The 15341-nt window shown below is 41.8% G+C and overlaps 1 protein-coding gene across 14 annotated transcripts in view; it reads left to right on the top strand.

Moving 5' to 3' along the window:
• Window positions 1-15341, top strand: part of Plekha7 (pleckstrin homology domain containing A7) — a 208628-nt gene that overhangs the window by 131805 nt on the left and 61482 nt on the right. For all 14 annotated transcript variants that reach the window (XM_074042350.1, XM_074042298.1, XM_074042269.1 and 11 more), the window contains 2 exons: window positions 1980-2052; window positions 3369-3469. In XM_074042350.1, the coding sequence (XP_073898451.1) occupies window positions 1980-2052; window positions 3369-3469 (174 nt within the window). The remainder of the gene's footprint in view (window positions 1-1979; window positions 2053-3368; window positions 3470-15341) is intronic.

Genomic DNA, 15341 nt, shown 5'->3' with positions numbered 1-15341 from the left:
AGCACTTGCCGCCATGGTGTTAAAAGTCTTTGTTATCATTTGGCTGAAAAATCTCATCTTTCTTCTCTTCCTTGTCTGGCACACATATCTAGCACCTCAAATTCCAAATCAGTCAAACACATCTCATTATCATCTCACCTCTTACCTCTCTCTTTCTTTTTCCTAGTATGGTTTTCTGGGTCTTTTAATGTGGTACTATTACAACCCTTCCAGGCATGCATGTTAGAAACCTCACTACCATTGTCCACTCCTCCTCCTCCTCCCACATTCATTTAGTCAGGAATCTCAGGCCATCCTTCATCACCATCCCCACCCTCCAAGCTGATCTGCCTCTGGTCTTCTGGACATGGCTAGGCTCTGAGCTTCCAGGGCCAGAGACCATGTCTCTTTTGTTCTTTCCTTCTGTCCTTGCCATTCATCCATTAATTTTCTCCTCAAGTGCCTACCATGGTCTGAGTGCTCTCACAGTGGTATAAAGAGATGAGTAATGTGTTCCTGGCCTTGAAGAACTTATTGATGCTAGGGGAAATAGAGAGCGCATCTTTCTCATCACATCGTTGCTCAGCCCAGTCTCTCACCTATTACAGCATCTCCAAAAAGCCACCAGTCAAACTCCAAGAACAGTGATGTCCACTTTCTGAAGGCTTTTGTAGGAAGACAAAGAAGGGCATTACATTGCATACCAAGGAAGGAATCCCCCAAAGTTCCTTTGACAGCTCGTTCCTCAGTTCTGCAACTGGTGGCAAGGCCTATAGCACTCAGCCTATTCTATCCTGGCCCTACCCTCTCCCTTCACAACTATGGTCTCCTCTGTTTTCTTACATCTCCTTTCCTTATCTGAGTAATTTAACCTTCTAACTTTTTTCTATGTGAAACAAAGAATGCTTTTTTGAAACCTGTGGCAGGAGGGGGAAGGGATTGTAAATAATTCTTCTTTCCACCTTTCACCCCTATGCTGTAGCCATATGGGTTTGTGTCGAGTACAGTGCACACACAGCAGAGTATAGCTGTGCTTGGAAAGTCCAGAAAGGCTCCTAGGGAAAGTGACATTGGAACCAGGTATGGAAGGATGGGTAAGAGGTCTCATGTTAATAGAGGATGCAGATACCGAGTGCCAAGACCTTAGAAATCACCTGGTTGATTTGCAGATAATAAAACTGATAATTGTATGACATCATCGGTTAAATTTGCTTTTAGTTCATGTTATGTTTAGGTGTGGAAACTATCAGGTTCTTTGGATTTTGTTTTATTGAAGCTTGTCACAGATCTCTGCACAAGGAAGAGAAATTTTAACAGCTATTTGTAAGCTAAAAGTAGCTCTGAGGTTTTCCTAGGTTTGGGAGAAAACTAACCCTATAATGTTGCTGTTTTTCTACGACGGTTTTTGCAAATTCACAGTTATTTAAAATGTTCTTAATAAATGTAAAGGTTTATATTTTCAGATGAATAAAGACAGTCTCTTGCTATGAGGAAATTTGATAGCAAAGAGGATCCAAATGTTTTTACATTAAATGAAAAGAAAACAACAACAAAAATCAGTCCTTTCTGGTGGAGAACTGAGCTTAGTTAAATGCAAATTTAGCTGCAGTTAATTAACTAACTTAAACTCTATTCAATACTATGTAAATTCAGTTTTCTAATCAGCCTACCACCTAAAACAAATCAAAGCAAAACAAAAACTTTCTTTTTGTTAAGAGCTGGTTCCTTTTTTAACTGAGACTCAGTTTTTTTGAATTCACATTTTATTTTCTGTATGAAGATGAATTATAATAATTTGTTTCCAGGAGACCAAAAAACCTGACTTCCTGTAATAAACCCTCATCTGTCCTATTCAAAGACTAGCTATTCAGTAAAGCATTAATTTTTTTGAAAGAAAGAGTGAATATGGGCAAGTCTTGGTTCCAGAATCACTAGAAGGGAACAGTATGGTCAGAGTTTGCCCTGACTAGTGTTTTTTTTTGTTTGTTTTTGTTTTGCAGGACAGTTCTGGGATGAGGCTGTGGAAAAGAAGGTGGTTTGTACTTGCTGATTACTGCTTGTTTTACTATAAAGGTGAGCTTGAGGTTCAGGTCGTTAAGGGCTCTTTGTGCCAGAGAGGGTGGTGAGGAGATATAAATGGTGGTTTTTTAAAATCCAGTTGTTGGAACAGTGGCCTGAGCTAATTAGTAACCTATTATTCTGCCACAGTGCTCACTTGTATTATGTGAATGTTTGGGAACTTCATTTTTACCTGGAAGTTAAGCTGTTGAGTCCAAGTAAAGAGACTCCACTTTACCTACTACTTAGGACCTTAAGACCCAGAGTCACCTCAGCTTCTCTCCCACTTGAGACATACGTATACCTTAGAGACAGTCTAGATAACTGGGCCGGGTGGGGACATCATTACACTTTGTAACCTGTCATCAAGGTTTATCACCTTTGATACTGGATAGACAACTGATGAATTGAATTGGACATTTGAGCTTTTATGGAGCATTGCATAAAGCTAGGGACTGGGCAGTGTTTAGAAGGAAGTTTCAAAATATGGAGGAAGAGACAGAGACATTTTAAAGACAAGTCTAGACTATTATCAGTGCTTTTAAGGACATCTAAAGTCCTTAGGCATTTTAGGGGGAATGACAAATGAATTCCATGTTGGAGAATCTGAGAAGGCTTCTTAGAAAACATTGGATATGAGTTGGGAGTTTAAGGATGAGTACAGCTTTGCCTGTGTGGGTAGAGGATGGGCATTACAAAGACAGAACACATCTTGAGTAAATTCTAGAAGCAGAAGGAGAGATAGCACATATAATTGCATAGTCAGGTGAGTCTTGCATGGGGAGTATATTAGGAGACCAGCTCGGGATGTGGGTATGGGCTTCACAGATAGGCATGGGAACTGGGGCTTTGCTTTGTGTTCAGTGGGGAATTGGCAAGTGCCTTTGGATCAGCAACAGGACCAACTTTGTCACTAGGAAGTAAGATAGCTGGTTATGAAGATGCATTGAAGAAGGGGAGAATAGAAGTAGAAGGCAGGATGTTTTACACATGCTCGTGACTGCCTGCAAGGTTTGTTCATCCCAAAATGCCCTTCTCAATCCCTGAAAACTTCTTGACTTCTCTCGACCATGTACAACTCTCGTCTCTGCCCACACAGCACTTGACATACTGCCCTTTTCAGGAGTTACCAGGTTATGTTGCATGTGTTTACATGGTTTTCTCTGCCCTTGGGGAGAGCACTGTGACTGGCCCATCTGTGTAGTTCTGTATTAGCACAGAGGGGCCAGGGAGCTAAACAATCTATGGAGAGGAGATGGTGTAGGCCTGGGGAAACAGGAGTCCTGGTAGGATGCCCAAAAGGTTGTTTTGATGTGTGTTTCCATTCAAAGACAGCCGAGAAGAAGCAGTCCTCGGGAGCATCCCTCTGCCCAGCTACGTGATCTCACCTGTGGCCCCTGAGGATCGCATAAGTCGCAAGTACTCCTTTAAGGTACTGCTCCTTTTCTAGTGCAGCAATCCATCTTAAGAATCTGTGTTCTTGGCCGGGCTCAGTGGCTCATGCCTGTAATCCCAGGCAGAGATCAGGAGAATGGCAGTCCAAGGCCAACCCAGGCAAAAAAGCGAGACGCCATCTCAACCAACAAGCTGGATGTGGTGTTGTGTATCTGTGGCCCCAGATATGCAGGAGGCATGGATAGGAGGATTGCTGTTCAGGTTCGTCCCGGCAAAAACCCTGGGACTCTATCAGAAAAATAACAAAGCAAAAAGGAGTAGGGTCAGGGCTCAAGTGCCTGCCTACCAAGCGTGAGGTTCTGATTTCAATCCCAGTACTGCTAAAACCAAAACAAACAACAACAAAAACTATGTTCTCAAAAATGCCTTCATAAAAGAAGAACGAAATGTTATCATTCGCTGGTAAATGGATGGAATTGGAGAACATCATTCTGAGTGAGGTTAGCCTGGCCCAAAAGACCAAAAATTGTATGTTCTCCCTCATATGTGGACATTAGATCAAGGGCAAACACAACAATGAGATTGGACTATGAGCACATGATAAAAGCTTTAGCACACAAGGGAGGGGTGAGGATAGGTAAGACACCTAAAAAATTAGCTAGCATTTGTTGCCCTCAACGCAGAGAAACTAAAGCAGATACCTTAAATGCAACTGAGGCCAATAGGAAAAGGGGAACAGGTACTAGAGAAAAGGTTAGATCAAAAAGAATTAACCTAGAAGATAACACCCACACACAGGAAATCAATGTGAGTCAATGCCCTGTATAGCTATCCTTATCTCAACCAGCAAAAACCCTGTTCCTTCCTATTATTGCTTATGCTCTCTCTACAACAAAATTAGAAATAAGGGCAAAATAGTTTCTGCTGGGTATTGAGGGGGTGGGGGGGAGAGGGAGGGGGCGGAGTGGGTGGTAAGGGAGGGGGTGGGGGCAGGGGGGAGAAATGAACCAAGCCTTGTATGCACATATGAATAATAAAAGAAAAAAAAATAAAATAAAACTATAAAAAAAAATGCCTTCATAAAAAACAGGTACTTTTGTGGAGAGGGGAAAGAAGTTAGGAAGCTAGAGTGTTTCAGATTCAGATTAACAAAAGTATGAATTATTTAAATAATATAACAGCACCAGTTCTTTCATATAAACTTGAGCTGTGGAGTCCTCAGCTCTGTTCCAAGTATTTAGGCCATGTTTTTCCGTGGCTAATAGTCTTGCAATTACATATCTAACAGTCCTTTTTTCAAAAACCATTTTTATTAGCATATACTAGTTGTACAGGGGGTTAGGATCACCCCTACCATCCTTCATCCCCCCCACACACTTAAAATGATTTCATACAAGTATATCAACCACATTCATCCTCCTTTACCCTCTACATTCCCCCTCCCCCTCCCACTGGGTCCCCCTCCAATGGGACCTGTTTTACATTCCTGTCCTTCATTTATTAAGTGTATATTTATTGTTCAAAGGCATTTCACCTGTGAGTATATTGTATTTTTATCAGATTAACCCCCTTTATTACTCTCCCTTCCACTTTCCCCTTATTATTCAGCAGCTTTCAGTGCATTATGCCATCTTCCTACACAGATGCAATGTACTTCAAAATCATTCACTCCCTATCAGTTTTTTTTCCTCTCCCTCCTCCTTCCGTCCCCTCAAACAGTCCCACTATCATGAACATGTTATGTGTATGTATATATGATCATGCTTGTTATTTGTGTATTTATCTTTTGAATCTATCTTCCACATGAGAGAAAACATGCAACCTTTGCCTTTCTAGTACAGTCCTTTTTTGTGCTTCCTTATCATCACAACAGCCATCTAATTAGTATCTAGCCACTTACATGCAGTTGAGGGTCCCCCACAATGAATTTATGTCAATTGTATTATGAAAACTCACATTGAGGGGTGGGGGCTTGCATGATGAAGAGATATTCAGGTTTGTCCGCTTTGTCTATCTTGTTGAAAGGAATTAGAATAAATGTGGCTTATTTTCTGGATCATCAAAGATCTCTAGGCAGACCTCTTTGCCAGCAGAATCCTTTTCTCCTTTTGTGGCTATGCCGTTTGGAGTGGGGCCATGCTAATTGATGGTAGACCTTTGATGCCCTCTGACAGCTGTGTGGAAGCTGCAGGAAGGTAGTGGTTAGGTCCAAACTTTGGAAGTCCTGAGTCCTCTGTTATTGGCCTCCACAGATGCCTTCACCATAACTGTTTCTTGGGTCCCTCAGAAATGGTGGGGTGTGGTGAACTGAAGATTCCCTTTACTGGCTGTTGGAGCAGAAATCCCAGACAGCACTGCAGCAAGTGATTTTTGGTGCTAGCAGCCACAGGCCACAGCTTTTTCATGGCTCCTCAGGGTTCAAAGCAATGCCATGCACTTCCAGCTGGGTAGGAGCTCCTGCCTCCATTACACTTGTTGATTGACTTTCCTATGTTAGAATACAAGATGAGCACTACACAGTGTGTACCAAAGCAGAACTGAACAGTTCTATTGCCTCCCTACAGCCTATGCAGAGTTTTGATTCCATCAACAGATTAAACCATTCATTAGATCTAATCACCCTCATGATGTAATCACCTCTGGAAACACCTCAGAGACCCATACAGAGGTGTGCTCTTTCTAATCTCCTAGGTGCTTCTAAATCCAGTCAACTAGGCAATCAAGATTAACCATCACACCTTCTATCTGTAAAATCAAGTGCTTTAATGTTCCTGAGGAGCCTGTAAGTCAGTTTTACTATTTTTATTTTATAGATTAGGAATGGGAGAATCTGAGAGCTTAAGAAATTGTCCAAAATTATAAAGTTAGAAGATGATATAGGCAGAAATCAGCCCTGAATCCTATCCTCTTTCAATTCTCTTATGGGGAAAGAAGGGGACTGGTAATGATTTTTTTTCTTCTTCTCCACTTTTTCTTCCATGTCATCTTGGTCACTTTGTGCATGTTGCAGGAGGAAGGAGGTGGTTCCAATGGACATTTATTGTATCTCTTAGAACTGTCTTCTATCCCACAGTTGAGGAGCCTTTCTGAAATCATTTTGTTTGTGGCTTTCCGACTTGTCTTTTGCAGCCTGAAGGTCTTCCTTAGAAAACCCCCATTTCGGGGTTGAGTATTTGGCAAACAGTTGGGGAACTGATGTTGCGTGTGATTTGGAGGAGGGCAGTGTTTGGAATATCCTCACAGTAACTTACCGTAACTATATATATATATTTAATCTTAACACTTCATTAGGAGGTGTGAAAATGGATTCTAAGTAAACATCTTTTATGTCTTGGGTTCTCTTTCCCTCCCTCTTTCTGAAAGATTTCACTAAAAATATTCCCTAAATCTTGTCTGGGAGACAGAAGGCATCATGTGTTTGGAGGGTATTCGGGATCCTCAGGGTCTAAGAATAGAGAAAGCTACTGCAGAGAGATCTGTCATGGTCAGCTGGTTCTATAGAAGGGGCACTGGTTTTCTGAGTCTGAAAGAGTAATCCCTCCCTTTGGGTTGCAGCCTTGTTCTTTTGGGGGCCAGAGAGTAAGTCTGGATCCTGTGATTCAGGATCCTTTTTCTTGGGCATATGGAGAAAAACAGTGTGCAATGCCCTGGGCCTCACACCTCCTCAGACATCAATTCTTCTCTGTGTGCAGAGCCAATGTCCTCTCACTTTGCAGGAACCCCTTGCAAGAGATTGTTCAGAGTTCCAGTAGTGGTGGGTAGGCACAACCCAAAAGGTCCTGTAGTCTTCTTGTCATTCTTTTGGCTCAACCAGGACTTCATGAGGAGCCAGAGTTCATGGTAGACTCTAGGATCTGTTCTGCCCTGACCAGCAAGGCTTTCATGCTCTGCTGGCTTTCCTGGAGAACCTGCCCACAGGGCGCCTCTGGTGTACACAGCCTCCTTCAGCCTGTTGGTTGCCTTCTGGCAAGTTTGACTCCTCAGGTCCAAGATCTGCAGCACAAAGCATACCCACATAGCTAAGGTCTAAGGACCTTCAGTGGGGAAAAGCCTTTACTGCCTCCACATAGTCCATTCTCCCTCTCTCAAGACTCAGACGTCCTTCTTGAGGTCTACAAACTACAAATGTCTACGAAATCACATCTTTAGTTTTTGACCTCTCACTGAAATATATTATTTCTTCCAGTTAAGAAAACAGACACAACAGATATCAGTGATAATTTAATTTGGTCACCAGTAGAAACCATGGGTAGCTTCATATCATGGTATAGTTGTTGGAGATACTTCAAAATACCATTTATGCACATTACCACTTTAAAACTACAACAATTATTACATGTGCCACTAGATTTGTTAGACAACACATTAAAGGTGCACCTGTACCATTGTATCACAGACTTAAAAATATTTTGATAACTGTACTTCAATACTACCTATTTCCTTTATTTTGTGTATTTAAAAACCTTCTGAGAGGTTACATATTTTCTCTCATATGTAGAAGATAGATAAAAATACAAATAGAAGCGTTATATATGCATACTGAATTACATCACATCTGTGTAGGAACAAGACACAACAAAACACATTGAAAACTGTTAAACAATACAAGGCATGGGGAAAAGGAGAAGGAAGAGTAATAGAGGGAGTTTGACCAAATTAACTACAATATATTTACAGGTAAAACATCAAGGCAAAGCCCCACTGAACAATGAACAGACACTAAAACAGTGGAGAGGAATGTAAAACAGGTCATGCTAAAGGGAAGAAGATAGTGGGGGGGGTGGGGAATGAAGAGGATAACAAAAAAAAAAAAAAAAAAGGAAAGAAAAATCTTCCTAGAGGGTTTGTAGAATTCAGCAGATTGTCAGTGGTGTCCGTGCTTCAAAAAAAGGGTAAGAATCTCTAGCAATAAAGGAAATGCAAATTAAAACCACACTAAGATTCCACCTCACCCCTGTTAGAATAGCCATCATCAGCAACACCACCAACAACAGGTGTTGGCGAGGATGCGGGGAAAAAGGAACCCTCTTACACTGTTGGTGGGGATGTAGACTAGTACAACCACTCTGGAAAAAAATTTGGAGGCTACTTAAAAAGCTAGACATCGATCTACCATTTGATCCAGCAATACCACTCTTGGGGATATACCCAAAAGACTGTGACACAGGTTACTCCAGAGGCACCTGCACACCCATGTTATTGCGGCACTATTCACAATAGCCAAGTTATGGAAACAGCTTAGATGCCCCAGCACTGACGAATGGATTAAGAAAATGTGGTATCTATACACAATGGAATTTTATGCAGCCATGAAGAAGAACGAAATGTTATCATTCGCTGGTAAATGGATGGAATTGGAGAACATCATTCTGAGTGAGGTTAGCCTGCCCCAAAAGACCAAAAATCGTATGTTCTCCCTCATATGTGGACATTAGATCAAGGGCAAACACAACAATGGGATTGGACTTTGAGCACATGATAAAAGCAAGAGCACACAGGGAGGGGTGAGGATAGGTAAGACACCTAAAAAATTAGCTAGCATTTGTTGCCCTTAATGCAGAGAAACTAAAGCAGATACCTTAAAGCAACTGAGGCCAATAGGAAAAGGGGAACAGGTACTAGAGAAAAGGTTAGATCAAAAAGAATTAACCTAGAAGGTAACACTCACGCACAGGAAATCAATGTGAGTCAATGCCCTGTATAGCTATCGTTATCTCAACCAGCAAAAACCCTGTTCCTTCCTATTATTGCTTATACTCTCTCTACAACAAAATTAGAGATAAGGGCAAAATAGTTTCTGCTGGGTATTGAGGGGGTGGGGGGGAGAGGGAGGGGGCGGAGTGGGTGGTAAGGGAGGGGGTGGGGGCAGGGGGGAGAAATGAACCAAGCCTTGTATGCACATATGAATAATAAAAGAAAAAAAAATAAAATAAAACTATAAAAAAAAATGCCTTCATAAAAAACAGGTACTTTTGTGGAGAGGGGAAAGAAGTTAGGAAGCTAGAGTGTTTCAGATTCAGATTAACAAAAGTATGAATTATTTAAATAATATAACAGCACCAGTTCTTTCATATAAACTTGAGCTGTGGAGTCCTCAGCTCTGTTCCAAGTATTTAGGCCATGTTTTTCCGTGGCTAATAGTCTTGCAATTACATATCTAACAGTCCTTTTTTCAAAAACCATTTTTATTAGCATATACTAGTTGTACAGGGGGTTAGGATCACCCCTACCATCCTTCATCCCCCCCACACACTTAAAATGATTTCATACAAGTATATCAACCACATTCATCCTCCTTTACCCTCTACATTCCCCCTCCCCCTCCCACTGGGTCCCCCTCCAATGGGACCTGTTTTACATTCCTGTCCTTCATTTATTAAGTGTATATTTATTGTTCAAAGGCATTTCACCTGTGAGTATATTGTATTTTTATCAGATTAACCCCCTTTATTACTCTCCCTTCCACTTTCCCCTTATTATTCAGCAGCTTTCAGTGCATTATGCCATCTTCCTACACAGATGCAATGTACTTCAAAATCATTCACTCCCTATCAGTTTTTTTTCCTCTCCCTCCTCCTTCCGTCCCCTCAAACAGTCCCACTATCATGAACATGTTATGTGTATGTATATATGATCATGCTTGTTATTTGTGTATTTATCTTTTGAATCTATCTTCCACATGAGAGAAAACATGCAACCTTTGCCTTTCTAGTACAGTCCTTTTTTGTGCTTCCTTATCATCACAACAGCCATCTAATTAGTATCTAGCCACTTACATGCAGTTGAGGGTCCCCCACAATGAATTTATGTCAATTGTATTATGAAAACTCACATTGAGGGGTGGGGGCTTGCATGATGAAGAGATATTCAGGTTTGTCCGCTTTGTCTATCTTGTTGAAAGGAATTAGAATAAATGTGGCTTATTTTCTGGATCATCAAAGATCTCTAGGCAGACCTCTTTGCCAGCAGAATCCTTTTCTCCTTTTGTGGCTATGCCGTTTGGAGTGGGGCCATGCTAATTGATGGTAGACCTTTGATGCCCTCTGACAGCTGTGTGGAAGCTGCAGGAAGGTAGTGGTTAGGTCCAAACTTTGGAAGTCCTGAGTCCTCTGTTATTGGCCTCCACAGATGCCTTCACCATAACTGTTTCTTGGGTCCCTCAGAAATGGTGGGGTGTGGTGAACTGAAGATTCCCTTTACTGGCTGTTGGAGCAGAAATCCCAGACAGCACTGCAGCAAGTGATTTTTGGTGCTAGCAGCCACAGGCCACAGCTTTTTCATGGCTCCTCAGGGTTCAAAGCAATGCCATGCACTTCCAGCTGGGTAGGAGCTCCTGCCTCCATTACACTTGTTGATTGACTTTCCTATGTTAGAATACAAGATGAGCACTACACAGTGTGTACCAAAGCAGAACTGAACAGTTCTATTGCCTCCCTACAGCCTATGCAGAGTTTTGATTCCATCAACAGATTAAACCATTCATTAGATCTAATCACCCTCATGATGTAATCACCTCTGGAAACACCTCAGAGACCCATACAGAGGTGTGCTCTTTCTAATCTCCTAGGTGCTTCTAAATCCAGTCAACTAGGCAATCAAGATTAACCATCACACCTTCTATCTGTAAAATCAAGTGCTTTAATGTTCCTGAGGAGCCTGTAAGTCAGTTTTACTATTTTTATTTTATAGATTAGGAATGGGAGAATCTGAGAGCTTAAGAAATTGTCCAAAATTATAAAGTTAGAAGATGATATAGGCAGAAATCAGCCCTGAATCCTATCCTCTTTCAATTCTCTTATGGGGAAAGAAGGGGACTGGTAATGATTTTTTTTCTTCTTCTCCACTTTTTCTTCCATGTCATCTTGGTCACTTTGTGCATGTTGCAGGAGGAAGGAGGTGGTTCCAATGGACATTTATTGTATCTCTTAGAACTGTCTTCTATCCCACAGTTGAGGAGCCTTTCTGAAATCATTTTGTTTGTGGCTTTCCGACTTGTCTTTTGCAGCCTGAAGGTCTTCCTTAGAAAACCCCCATTTCGGGGTTGAGTATTTGGCAAACAGTTGGGGAACTGATGTTGCGTGTGATTTGGAGGAGGGCAGTGTTTGGAATATCCTCACAGTAACTTACCGTAACTATATATATATATTTAATCTTAACACTTCATTAGGAGGTGTGAAAATGGATTCTAAGTAAACATCTTTTATGTCTTGGGTTCTCTTTCCCTCCCTCTTTCTGAAAGATTTCACTAAAAATATTCCCTAAATCTTGTCTGGGAGACAGAAGGCATCATGTGTTTGGAGGGTATTCGGGATCCTCAGGGTCTAAGAATAGAGAAAGCTACTGCAGAGAGATCTGTCATGGTCAGCTGGTTCTATAGAAGGGGCACTGGTTTTCTGAGTCTGAAAGAGTAATCCCTCCCTTTGGGTTGCAGCCTTGTTCTTTTGGGGGCCAGAGAGTAAGTCTGGATCCTGTGATTCAGGATCCTTTTTCTTGGGCATATGGAGAAAAACAGTGTGCAATGCCCTGGGCCTCACACCTCCTCAGACATCAATTCTTCTCTGTGTGCAGAGCCAATGTCCTCTCACTTTGCAGGAACCCCTTGCAAGAGATTGTTCAGAGTTCCAGTAGTGGTGGGTAGGCACAACCCAAAAGGTCCTGTAGTCTTCTTGTCATTCTTTTGGCTCAACCAGGACTTCATGAGGAGCCAGAGTTCATGGTAGACTCTAGGATCTGTTCTGCCCTGACCAGCAAGGCTTTCATGCTCTGCTGGCTTTCCTGGAGAACCTGCCCACAGGGCGCCTCTGGTGTACACAGCCTCCTTCAGCCTGTTGGTTGCCTTCTGGCAAGTTTGACTCCTCAGGTCCAAGATCTGCAGCACAAAGCATACCCACATAGCTAAGGTCTAAGGACCTTCAGTGGGGAAAAGCCTTTACTGCCTCCACATAGTCCATTCTCCCTCTCTCAAGACTCAGACGTCCTTCTTGAGGTCTACAAACTACAAATGTCTACGAAATCACATCTTTAGTTTTTGACCTCTCACTGAAATATATTATTTCTTCCAGTTAAGAAAACAGACACAACAGATATCAGTGATAATTTAATTTGGTCACCAGTAGAAACCATGGGTAGCTTCATATCATGGTATAGTTGTTGGAGATACTTCAAAATACCATTTATGCACATTACCACTTTAAAACTACAACAATTATTACATGTGCCACTAGATTTGTTAGACAACACATTAAAGGTGCACCTGTACCATTGTATCACAGACTTAAAAATATTTTGATAACTGTACTTCAATACTACCTATTTCCTTTATTTTGTGTATTTAAAAACCTTCTGAGAGGTTACATATTTTCTCTCATATGTAGAAGATAGATAAAAATACAAATAGAAGCGTTATATATGCATACTGAATTACATCACATCTGTGTAGGAACAAGACACAACAAAACACATTGAAAACTGTTAAACAATACAAGGCATGGGGAAAAGGAGAAGGAAGAGTAATAGAGGGAGTTTGACCAAATTAACTACAATATATTTACAGGTAAAACATCAAGGCAAAGCCCCACTGAACAATGAACAGACACTAAAACAGTGGAGAGGAATGTAAAACAGGTCATGCTAAAGGGAAGAAGATAGTGGGGGGGGTGGGGAATGAAGAGGATAACAAAAAAAAAAAAAAAAAAGGAAAGAAAAATCTTCCTAGAGGGTTTGTAGAATTCAGCAGATTGTCAGTGGTGTCCGTGCTTCAAAAAAAGGGTAAGAATCTCTAGCAATAAAGGAAATGCAAATTAAAACCACACTAAGATTCCACCTCACCCCTGTTAGAATAGCCATCATCAGCAACACCACCAACAACAGGTGTTGGCGAGGATGCGGGGAAAAAGGAACCCTCTTACACTGTTGGTGGGGATGTAGACTAGTACAACCACTCTGGAAAAAAATTTGGAGGCTACTTAAAAAGCTAGACATCGATCTACCATTTGATCCAGCAATACCACTCTTGGGGATATACCCAAAAGACTGTGACACAGGTTACTCCAGAGGCACCTGCACACCCATGTTATTGCGGCACTATTCACAATAGCCAAGTTATGGAAACAGCTTAGATGCCCCAGCACTGACGAATGGATTAAGAAAATGTGGTATCTATACACAATGGAATTTTATGCAGCCATGAAGAAGAACGAAATGTTATCATTCGCTGGTAAATGGATGGAATTGGAGAACATCATTCTGAGTGAGGTTAGCCTGCCCCAAAAGACCAAAAATCGTATGTTCTCCCTCATATGTGGACATTAGATCAAGGGCAAACACAACAATGGGATTGGACTTTGAGCACATGATAAAAGCAAGAGCACACAGGGAGGGGTGAGGATAGGTAAGACACCTAAAAAATTAGCTAGCATTTGTTGCCCTTAATGCAGAGAAACTAAAGCAGATACCTTAAAGCAACTGAGGCCAATAGGAAAAGGGGAACAGGTACTAGAGAAAAGGTTAGATCAAAAAGAATTAACCTAGAAGGTAACACTCACGCACAGGAAATCAATGTGAGTCAATGCCCTGTATAGCTATCGTTATCTCAACCAGCAAAAACCCTGTTCCTTCCTATTATTGCTTATACTCTCTCTACAACAAAATTAGAGATAAGGGCAAAATAGTTTCTGCTGGGTATTGAGGGGGTGGGGGGGAGAGGGAGGGGGCGGAGTGGGTGGTAAGGGAGGGGGTGGGGGCAGGGGGGAGAAATGAACCAAGCCTTGTATGCACATATGAATAATAAAAGAAAAAAAAACAAAAAAAGGGTAAGAACCCCTGCTTCAGATTCCGGCTGAAGACATACCAGGAGACATAGTTTTCACTGATTGGTACTAGTCAATAAACTTCTCCTGTGTTCTTGTTTTGTTTGGTGGTAAACAAACTGCTGGAGATGCAATGAAAGGTACAAAATCCTTGCCTTCATGGGGCTCAGCATGTGGATTATTAGAGGATAAGCAAACCATAGTAAAGAGCTACCTTTATCCTCCCGCCTTTCAGGTCTGTTCTTTGTGTCCCTCTCAAATCCATCTCCTCTCCACTACCACCATCCTAGCTTGGCTGCCATCTTCCCTTTCCTAGGTAACTTGCTGCTAGAACAGTACCTCGTATACACTGTGCACTCCGTAACTGGCTGTCACTGCTTCAACCTTCTAACTTCTCTATAGCTGCAGCCCCTCCTCTATACTGCTCCTATTTTACACTCTGTGCAGATTGTATTCCTACCACAAATTTTAGTGGTGCTCTACTGCCTTCAGGTTAAAGCCCAATCTTGATTTACAAGATTCTCTGCTTATCTCTCCAGCCACATTTTTAGTCACTTCCATCTTATGTCTTCCCTCCAGCCATATGCAGTTACCTGAAATCACCAGAATATTTCTTACCTGTAGGTCTTTTTGTTTTATTTTGTTCTGCCCTGCTAGGGGATTGAACACAGGTCTTCATGCTCTGCACTACCACTGAGCCACATTCCCCAGCCCTGCCCACAGGCTTGAGCTTCAGCCTAGCCTGGAAAACCCTCACCACAGCTCTTACTTATGCTTCAGTTCTCTGCTCAGACTCACCTTCTCTGAGGAGCTTTCCTTGAGCCCTCTGGACACTTTAGGTACCTTATTTCTGCATATCCACAGCTCTGTGTCGTTGAACTGTAAACATTTGATTTACCTACCCAGAATTGTCACCAGGAAAACTAGCCTATCTGCTACTTCTGCCTGGGTATATCTATAGCTGGTCTCACCCTCAGGCTACATGGAGCAGTCATTTGTAATAGGCATTATGGTCAGTGACAGTGATTACACTCCTCAGACTTACTTACATTTCATACTTAGTCCCCTGTAAATTAATGATGGCAACAGGAAGAAGAGTCT

Source organism: Castor canadensis, chromosome 1, assembly GCF_047511655.1.
Source record: "Castor canadensis chromosome 1, mCasCan1.hap1v2, whole genome shotgun sequence".
Taxonomy (NCBI): domain Eukaryota; kingdom Metazoa; phylum Chordata; class Mammalia; order Rodentia; family Castoridae; genus Castor; species Castor canadensis.
Note: the sequence above shows the minus strand (reverse complement) of the source record. Positions and strands in the feature narration are given on the sequence as shown.